Raw genomic sequence first — 9,790 nt, 5'->3', positions numbered from 1 at the left:
CAAGATGCCTCAGAGGACAGCAGGGGCAGCGGCAGAGGCTGAGATGCCTCCCCACTCCAGGCTCAGCTGCCCTTCCTGCGGCAGCCCACACCTGAGAGTCTCCTGCAGTTGGTCAGGCCTGAGGAGGGCAGGGGGATGCTTGCTGTCCCTCTGCTGACCACAGTGGCGTTTAGCCTGGGTACCGCGTCCAGCACAGCGCATCCTGCACAGGTGCCGTGGGCTCCACAGAACCCTGCCTGACTTGCATGTGTTACGTTTTGGGTGCTGATGCCTTTGGGCGGGCACTTCTCTGAGCAGAACCCCCAGGCCACACGCTCCTATTCCGCTGCACCTGGGGCTCTCGGCAGGCTGTGGTCCCCTAGAAGCCTGGGGGCATCTCAGTCCTCAGGGCCCGCTCCGCAGCCTGGGCCTCGAGCCCCATCTCCACATGCCGTGCGGAATCTGGCTGCCCATCTGCTCCCTGCGTACCCAGGCTGTGCCCTGCCATGCCCATGGCTCTTCCCAGGAGTGCCCTGTGGCCTCCCCCTGGCTTGCTGGGCTGATTCCCTCCTGTGTCTCAAACAGAGCTCACCTTTACCGTCCCTGCTATCCTCGCCAGCCGGTGCCAGAGGCCTGTGTCTGTATACCCTGTGACTGCACCTCTGGGCAGGGCCTGGCTCTGACCAATCTGGGCTTCCAGTGTCCACGGACCTGAGGCCCAGGGCGCCTGGGTGCTGCAGCAAGAGAAGCAAAAGGAGCAAAGGGTGGGGATGTGGGGTTCTTGCGAGGGCCCAGCCCTAGGACCCCAGGACCAGGAGACCCAGGGGTCCCAGGGCCCAGCCCCATTTCAGCCTGGCAGAGGCCTTCTGAGGGAGTTAAGGTCCCACAGCCCAGGACTCCCACCAGAGCCAGTGGCCAGCATTGGGGGACTCAGCCTCCTCATCTCCTGTCCTTTCTGTTTCTCCCACCTTTTGCCCCTTTTCTCCTTGCCTGGTCCCACCCAAGTCCCCCTCTTGGCCTGCGTGAGCCGGGACGGCACTGAACTGGGGGCCCATCGCCTGGACGGCGGTGGGAGGCAGGGCTGGGAGCCGGGCCGCTGGGTTTGGGCCTGGACCGCTCGCTGCAATATTGATGGCCCGTCAGTGCGGCCCTGATTCCTGGGCTTTCAGTTAAAAGGTTTCTGTTGTTGTAGCTTATGCAGTTGCTCTGTTGCTATGGAAACGTGACATCAAAATGACGTTTCCCGTTTAAAAGCTTTTAACTAAATTCCTGCCTGTCAGATGTAGGCCCCATTTTGAGCGTGGAGCTGCCTTCGAGCGAGCGTGAGCGGCGCCTCCCGCCCATGGTGCGTGGGGCCGGGCCGGGGGCCTCGCTGAGCCGCTCTCTCACCCCCCAGGCGCCTGGAGCATGGCGGCGGCCGAGGGGCCCGGCTACCTGGTGTCTCCCCAGGCGGAGAAGCACCGGCGGGCCCGCAACTGGACCGACGCCGAGATGCGCGGCCTCATGCTGGTCTGGGAGGAGTTCTTCGACGAGCTCAAGCAGACCAAGCGCAACGCCAAGGTGTACGAGAAGATGGCCAGCAAGCTCTTCGAGATGACCGGCGAGCGCAGGCTGGGCGAGGAGATCAAGATCAAGATCACCAACATGACCTTCCAGTACAGGTGGGCGCGCGCGCAGTGTGGGTCCCCCCAGGACAGGCGGCACCGGGCGTGGCGGCCGCTCCTGGCTCTCTCGGAGCTCTGACTCGGGAGGGTGTGTGGGTCCTGGCCTGCCTGTCGGTCTCCTCTGGCCGGGTATGGGCAGAATCCCACGGGGTGAGACAGGGCGGACGGAAACCGTGTGTGCAGCCTTCCATTGGGGAAGTGAGGAAACTGAGGCCCAGCAAGGGCAGGAAACCGGTCTAAGAACTGAGGGGTAGCAGGGGTGGGGCTGGTACTGGGCAGAGGCCAGGATGGCTCCCAGGACGTATGGCCGGTCTGGGCACTGTCCCTCGGAGGCAGCATCACTCATGGTGGTGCTCACTGACCTCACACCCTCCTTTCCCATAGAGAGGCGGCGGCTGCCAGTGCCCTCCCCGCCACCAGGCTCCCAAGCTCAGCAGGGGTTTCAGGGGCCTGCTGTGCCACTGGGGAATCGAGACTGCAAGTGAGAAGGAGGCTCCGTGCTCTGCGATGTGGAACATCCACAGAGCCTCTGCCATGAGCCCGTGAGCCCCACTGGGGCTGGCCCTAGGGTTGGGGGGGTTGTTCCCAGAAATCACCAGGTGAGGCACAGGACCGGCCAGCGCGTGGGCGGGGCTTACTGTGCAAAGAAGAAAGAGATGGAGCCCTGCCCTGGCCCAGGACTCCCAGCGTGGGGGCTCCCGGCCTGGCCCCACCTCTGCTCCCACCACATGGCAGGTGGGCCCTTCCTGCCCGGGCAACCTGCAGGGAAGGCCCGAGGGGACCACCCAGCCAAGGAGGCACTGGCACCTCGGAGGAGGGGACAGCTGTGGTCCTACACACCCAGCATCTTAAAGTGTGTGGGTCCCCAGCCCATTAGGATGGGGTCACGGGTGGGCGGGGGTTATGGTGGGGTGAAGGTGTCAGGCACAGGTGGGGTCACAGCTACGGTGTGGGTCTTGCAGGGTGTGAAGGTCATGGGTGTGCGGTGAAGGTCACAGGTGTGGGGTGATGGTTTTGGGTGTGGGGAGGGTCTTGCACAGAGCGAGGGTGGCAGCAAGAGCTGGAAGCCGCAGGGGGAGAATGGCGGCCTAGAGCACCCGGCCCTACGGACGGCCTGGACAGGGCTGGGCCTGGGGCTACCGGAGAGCCTGCCAGCTTCCAGGATGGGAGGGGCTGCTCCACCTCCGGGTCAGGCAGGTGAGCCCGGGGCAGAGAGGCTGGCAGCACCTGAGCCACTTGTGGGAGAGGCAACCCCCACTGCCCTCCACAGGCGAGGAGCCAGCCTCCAGCATAGCAGAAGGGGAGCCCCAGTCCCCCGTCCTGGTGGGAGCAGGGAAGAGGCCCAGCAAGGCCCCGGACAGACCGCCAGGCTGTGGGGTCTCCGCTTTCAGTTGTGTTGATTTGATTTTTTCTGAGCCTCGAAGGAGGGGTCCGGGGCCTGGCCCTGCCCAAAGGCCTCTAGCCAGTCCCCAAAGCCGGGACCTAGGGTGCTGAGCGTGACGGATGTTGGGTTTGAGCGGCTGGCTTGCGACGTGAGGGCTGAGGTGTGAGCCTGGGTGTCTTCAGAGGCTCAGTGGACGCAGGCAGCTGCCCACGGTCCCACTGTTCCCGTGGCCCCACCGTTCCCGTGGCCTCCTAGCCCTGCTCAGGGACCTGGTGAGGAAGGGACACAGAGGGCGGTGGGAGGTGGCTCCCCTCTGACTCAGGAATTCATGGGCACCGCCTCCCCGGCTGGCTCTGGTTGGTGTCTGGCCAGGTTATTCATTATTTATGCTGAAAGCCTCTTCAGAGTCCCAGGGGAGGGCTTCTGTCTCCATTCCTGGAGGCCGGGAGATGAGGGTGCAGCAGAGTGGGGGCCTCCACTCCAGACCCTGCAGTCTGGCGGGCCAAGGGCTGCGCCGGTGCACAGCACATCACGGTTGATGAAGCACACGGCAGCCCCTCAGAGCTGCCACAGTCAGCCTTCGTTCACCGAGGGGGAAGCTGAGGCCCAGAGCATGAGAGGACTTGCCCAAGGCCACACAATCCTTAGCAGAGGGAGCTGTGGCTGGGTGACTCGATCTTTGTCCTTTTTCTTTATACCCCCAGCCTCCCCATAGCAGAGGCTTTTGTCATTTGTTTGTTTGTTTGTTTTACAAGAGCTCTTTATATATTAAGGCTGTTGGGCTGAAGAAGCCTGAGAGGGTGGCTGGTTCTGTGGAGAGTAGTTTGTTGGAGTACAGTTGGGGGCCTCCTACGCTGAGAATAGGCCTTTTCTTGTTTCTCCAAAGAGTGGGCTGGCTCAAGTAGGGCAGAGAGAGAAGCCTGGGGCAGAGGTTAGGGATGGGCACCCAGTGCCCGGCCCCACACGCTCTGTGCTGGTGTCTTCACAGCCACGTGCCACCTTGGGCAGCAGCCCCTGCTCACCATCTATCTGGCTGTGTCTGTTTGCTGGGGGCACCTCATTCAGAAGCCAGCTTATTGTTTCCAGGGACCAGTAGCTACATCCTGGCAGGTAACAAGAGTAGGAGAGAGGAGATGCCCACTCCGAGCACAGGGTGGGTTTGGAGCCCGGCCTCAGGGCACTCTGTCCAAAGGCAGAGTAGGGGGTGGGCTCTGGGCCTTAGGAGGTACTGGGTCTGATGTGGCAGAGACCCCTGCCTCCCCCCAACCTTGTGGCTTCTTTCCTGGCCTGGCCAGAGCTGTCTGGCCGCCCTGGGGCCCTGTCTCCCCTGCCTTGACCTCCCAGAGGCCCAGGGGAGGCCTGGGGACTTAGCCTCTCAGAGGGCAGGACCTGTCTGTGGGAGTAGGTGGGCGCAGGGGGTCCCAGTGGTAATGAGGCATCAGGCAGTGTGGGAAGGGGCCCATCCGGCCCACCCCAGGGCTTCTGGGCAGGTCGCAGGTTGTAGTGCTGGATCTAGGCTCCTGCCCAGACTGTAGGTTCAACCAAGAATGGCACGGGAGCCCAGCCTGCTGTTTGCTTTATTAAATCTGCCCTGCATCTGGGGGAGGGGCTTACTTCAATCATCCCCATGTCATTGATCTAAAAATAGAGGCTCAGAGAGGTGAATGAACCTGCCCAAGGTCACACAGCAAAGTGTGGAGATGAGATACTGACTCAGGGCTGTGGACACTGAAGCCTGTGCTCTAACGCCAGTGGCTGTCGCTCCCTGAGGCATTCTCTCCCAAACAGCACAGTTACTCTATCACAAAATATTATCACTATATTTATATATCTTATAATACCTTATTATTACAATAATACCTTATTACTCTACCTTTCAAAATGACTTATTTAAAAAGCAGTATTTGCTCATTGCAGAGAGTCTAGAAACTACAGAAAAGTGAGGGAAAAGCAATAGGACCAGCCCCAAGGTCCCAGCATGCACAGGTAACCTTAGTAATACTGGGACGCGTGCTTCCTTTTTAACATCTGAGCCCGTTTAGGTCCTGAAGCCTGGCTTCTTTCTAAGTCCAATGTCATCTTGACCCTGGAGCCTGGCCAATTTTGCTGGGGAGGCCCTTGCTGGCTGAGAGCGGCTCCGGCCTGTGCTGGCGCGGTGCGCCCCTCTGCTGAGGCTGGGCAGGACGGGCTGGGCCAGCTCTGTTTCTCACCCTTGGCTCTTGTGTCTCTCGTTTCAGGAAATTAAAATGCATGACAGATAGCGAGTCCGCCCCGCCCGACTGGCCCTATTACCTAGCCATTGATGGGATTCTGGCCAAGGTCCCCGAGTCCTGTGATGGCAAACTGCCGGACAGCCAGCCGCCGGGGCCCTCCACATCCCAGACCGAGGCGTCCCTGTCGCCGCCCGCTAAGTCCACCCCTCTGTACTTCCCGTATAACCAGTGCTCCTACGAAGGCCGCTTTGAGGACGATCGCTCCGACAGCTCCTCCAGCTTACTGTCCCTTAAGTTCAGGTAGTGTGTCTGCTTGTCCTTCCCCTGCCCTGGAGTGTCTCAGCCCCCACCATTTAGAGAAAGGGACTGGGAGCGGTGAGGGCGGCGGCGGTCGCAGTGGTTGCAGAGGCCGTGGCTGTAGGCAGCGCCTCCAGGGACAGGTGGCCTCAGACCAGGGCGGACTTTAGTGTCCACAGGCAGACCGAGTTCGTCTCCCAGCTCCATCACTTTTGAGCTGCATGGAAAGTTCCTTGACTTCTCTGGCCTCAGTCTCCCTCCTATAAAATGGGGATAAATCAGTACCTTTCTCAGAGGGTGGCTGGGAGCATTGTGGGAGGGAAGACACAGCACGGGGCCCGGCACACGGAGGGAGACCAAGCCCCAGACCCAGGAATGCGCCCCCTGGCCTCCCTCACCCCACACGGACCCCGCCCTCACAGGCTGGTGGCCCCTCAGCGCTGGGGAGGGTGTCAGGCTGCACCTCATCACGTGTTGCCGTGGGGATGGCCCATCCCCTCTGCCGTCCATCCCACACTTCAGACCACGCCTGTGCCGGCCGCATGACTGTGCCTGCGAGATGCTCACAGGGCAGCCGGGAGCCAGGCAGCATGCAGGACAGACACCTGCGGGGTGGGCCCGGGGAGCCCAGAGAAGGTGCTTTGGAGGAGGGGACATTTGGGATGGGCTTTCAAGGTAAAATAGAAGTTGGCCATTTGGAGGCAAGAACAGGAAGATTGTGGATTTGAGTCACAGCTTCTCCCCTGCCCTGGTCTTCAAGTCTTTCTGACAGGAGGTGGGGTGAGGAAGGCGTCTCCGAGGAGGGTCCCCCCAAGCTGGCACCTCCCATGCTGGGGGCTGCTGCTTGACTCAGGATTTCTCATTGAAGACCCGAGACAAAAACGCTTTTGCTGGCAGCTAGAAGGAACCAGCAGGAGGCCTGAGATTTATGGCTGCTGTTCCTGTGGACTGAGCCCAGTTCCCGGACTCAGCTGCCTGGGGCCTTGCACAGGGCTGGGGCGTGGGGACTGCCCTCCCTGATCAGGACCAAAGCGCTGCGCTCCTGCCCCTGGGGTTGGCTGCACCCTCCCAGCTCAGAGTGGAGCGTGGGCCAGGGTAGAGCAGGCACTGGAGCAGGGCCTTGGAGTTTGTGGGTTTTGGCAGCTCCCTGCCCTTCAGGGAGGTCTGCTGAGACCACGGGTGGCCCCTACCCCAGCAGCAGAGCGCTCAGGAGGTGCCCACAGGGCTGGACTGCCTTTACCTGCCACCTCTACCAGAGCTCCAAGGGCCTGGTGAGAGAGCCCAGGCCTCTTGTGGGCCCCACACCCTCTAGGTGCCTGTCCTCCTGCCTCTCTACCAAGGTGTGCTGGCCCCATTTCTAGGCCGCCGGGAGATTAAAGGGGCTCACATCTCATGCCCTTCCTTCTGGGACCTCAGTTTCCCCATCTGCCTAAGGCCGGGTGGGGCTGGTGGTCTCTGGCTTCCCTACAGGTGTCCTGAGTACTCTGCACTACCCAGCACCCCTCACCCCTGCCTTCTTCTCTCCCTGGGTGTGGCCTCTCCACCCCTGGGCATCAACTGGGGCTGAGCCCCCACCTACCCAGCTCGGTGGGTGAGGGATGCTCCCTGGCAGGATGTGCCCCTCTGCAGCCCAGATCATCCCGCCCTTTCCAGCCCGAAGGGGTGTGGATTGTCCTGGGACCCTGGTCCTTGGGGTCGTCTGCTAGTTGCAAAGGATGGCAATGCCTGTGGCCTCTCTTTCTTTCTCTTCATTTTCTTTTTCTTTTTCTTTTTTTTTTTTTTTGAGACGGAGTCTCGCTCTTGTGCAGAGTGCGGTGGCATGATCTTGGCTCACTGCAACCTCTGCCTCCCAGGTTCAAGCGATTCTCCTGCCTCAGCCTCCCGAGTAGCTGGGATTACAGGCGCCTGCCACAATGCCTGGCTAATTTTTGTATTTTTAGCAGAGATGGGGTTTCACCATGTTGGCCAGGCTGGTCTTGAACTCCTGACCTCAGGTGATCCACCTGCCTCAGACTCCCAAAGTGCTGGGATTCCAGGTGTGAGCGGCCGTGCCTGGCCACACCTGTTACTTTCTTACTGTCAAAGGGGGCGGGTTTTGGCCCCTCCTTTGCACATGGAATATGAGACCCTGAGTAAGTGACCTGACTCCCTGGGGCCTCAGTTTCCCCATTTGCCTAGTAGGATAATTGGGAGGGTCCGGTGAGGCCCCCGGTGTGCCCAGGCTCTGTGGCCAGCACGTCCACAGCTGGCGCTATCCTTCCAGGTCGGAGGAGCGACCGGTGAAGAAGCGCAAGGTGCAGAGCTGCCACCTGCAGAAGAAGCAGCTGCGGCTGCTGGAGGCCATGGTGGAGGAGCAGCGCCGGCTGAGCCGCGCCGTGGAGGAGACCTGCCGCGAGGTGCGCCGCGTGCTGGACCAGCAGCACATCCTTCAGGTGCAGAGCCTGCAGCTGCAGGAACGCATGATGAGTCTGCTGGAGAGGATCATCACCAAGTCCAGCGTCTAGGCCAGCAGGTGGCTGCGGCGGGGCCGGACCACCCAGGGCAAGCCACTCAGGCCAGGCGGGCAAGGGGGCCGCCCCGTGAGAGGAGACCGCCTTCCACCTGGCCTCTGGCGGGATGTCCCTTCTGAGGGGTGTTTTGAGGAACCCCCAGGCCCTGGGGACGGTGAGGCTCCAGTCTCCAGCATGAATGCCCTTCCTCAGACACAGGCCAGGGCCTCCGGGGGTCACTCTGAGTAAGAACATCCTAGAGCCACTCTCCAGTGTCGTTACTATCAATAATACTTGACATGGCTTTGATATTAAATGTATACTTTTTCATTCTTGCCTGGACCGCACGGTTTGCTGTTGCTGACTTGGTGAGGATGCCCTGATTGATGGATCCCAAAAATGAAAGCAGGTGCAAATGGGTCGGGGCAGGCTGGAGCTGGGGGGACAGCTCTGCCCTGAAGGGAACCTGTGTCCTCCCTCACCAGGACCTCTGCGTCTGTCCTTAAATGGCCTCCCACGCCTGATGAGAACCCCAGGGAGCCTTCCGGGAGGCTTTTATTCAGCTCTGTTGGGAGCATCAGGTGTTTCCACTGCCTCCTTAGCAATGACACGAATAAAAGTCGTAACACCTGCTCGCACGCACGGCCCTGTTAGATGTTCTGGGTTCTGGAGATGTCATGGTAGATGACACAAAGGCCCTGCCTCTTGGAGCTTATGCTCCCATGCGGGGAAGACCAATGGGTCAGTAGAGAAATGCTTGCAGGTTGTGATAAGTGCTGGAAGGGAGGGGTTGGCGTGAGGACACGGAACCAGACTTACATGGAGCTGGGAACAGTGGCCACACAAGGAATCGCCGGTGTGAAGGCCCAGAGGCAGAGGACACTGGAGCAAGCCCCAGGAACAGCCAGGAGGCTGGTCGCCAGCAGCCAGGCCACGGAGGCCGGTGCAGCCCGTGGGGAGGAGTGTTCGTGGTTTTCAAGCTTAGTGGGAGTGTTTCGGCCAGTGCAGCTCTGGGTCTGACATCCGCGGGGGACAGGGGGGCGGTGGAGCAGCCACAGCTGCAAGCTCAGCTCACTGCTGGCCCTTCCACCAGTTGCAAACTCTTTCCAGAAGCTCCAGCTTTCCAAAAGTTGAATTCTCTATAAGCCTCCTTGGCCAGGACTTGGGCGTTTCTTGCCCTGGCTGCCAAGGAGGCTGGGGCCAGGTGTGTTTGAGTCACCTCCTGGACTTAGGCAAGTGGCCACCCAAATAGAAGGTTCTTGGCAGGTGGGTCGGCAGGTGGACAGCATGGTTTGACTCAGGGTTCAGAAAATCTCCCTCCGGCTGCCAGGTGAGCAGGCCATGGAGACAGCTGCGGAGACAGGTGCGGAGACAGGTGCGGAGGCAGGCGTGGAGGCAGGTGCGGAGACAGGTGCGGAGACAGGTGCGGAGACAGGTGCGGAGGCAGGCGTGGAGGCAGGTGCGGAGGCAGGCGTGGAGGCAGGTGCGGAGGCAGGCGTGGAGGCAGGTGCGGAGGCAGGCGTGGAGGCAGGCGTGGAGGCAGGCATCCTGCCAGGCAGTGCTGTGGTCATCCTGTGACAGGCAGCAGCAGCTCATCCAACCCTCTAGGGGGTCTGGAGGTCAGCCAGGCACGGGAGTAGCTTGGGCTCCCCTGGGCGTGGGAGCAGCCTGTGGACCATGGTGGTGTGGAGGATGATGCCCTAGGCCTGCTTGTGTGAAGGAGAGGCCGGCGTGCTCTGTGGCGCCCAGAGGGGAGCTGGGCAA

General features: G+C 61.1%; 1 protein-coding gene across 1 annotated transcript; it reads left to right on the top strand.

Moving 5' to 3' along the window:
* The first annotated feature begins 692 nt into the window (after window positions 1-692).
* MSANTD1 (Myb/SANT DNA binding domain containing 1) lies at window positions 693-8,668 on the top strand. The gene is made up of 3 exons (XM_050792324.1): window positions 693-1,640; window positions 5,265-5,540; window positions 7,801-8,668. The coding sequence occupies exons 1-3, from the start codon at window positions 1,387-1,389 to the stop codon at window positions 8,039-8,041; spliced, it is 771 nt and encodes a 256-aa protein (XP_050648281.1). The 5' UTR covers window positions 693-1,386; the 3' UTR covers window positions 8,042-8,668.
* The last annotated feature ends 1,122 nt before the right edge of the window (window positions 8,669-9,790 follow it).

The sequence above is a fragment of the Macaca thibetana genome, chromosome 5 (genome assembly GCF_024542745.1).
Source record: "Macaca thibetana thibetana isolate TM-01 chromosome 5, ASM2454274v1, whole genome shotgun sequence".
Classification (NCBI taxonomy): Eukaryota; Metazoa; Chordata; class Mammalia; order Primates; family Cercopithecidae; genus Macaca; species Macaca thibetana.
Note: the sequence above shows the minus strand (reverse complement) of the source record. Positions and strands in the feature narration are given on the sequence as shown.

Excerpts from the sequence above, each read along its gene's own strand:
- MSANTD1 (XM_050792324.1), top strand. The coding sequence starts at position 1,387 with ATGGCGGCGGCCGAGGGGCCCGGCTACCTGGTGTCTCCCCAGGCGGAG. Across the intron at positions 1,641-5,264 it reads AACATGACCTTCCAGTACAG|GAAATTAAAATGCATGACAG; the intron begins GTGGGCGCGCGC and ends CTCTCGTTTCAG. Across the intron at positions 5,541-7,800 it reads TTACTGTCCCTTAAGTTCAG|GTCGGAGGAGCGACCGGTGA; the intron begins GTAGTGTGTCTG and ends CTATCCTTCCAG.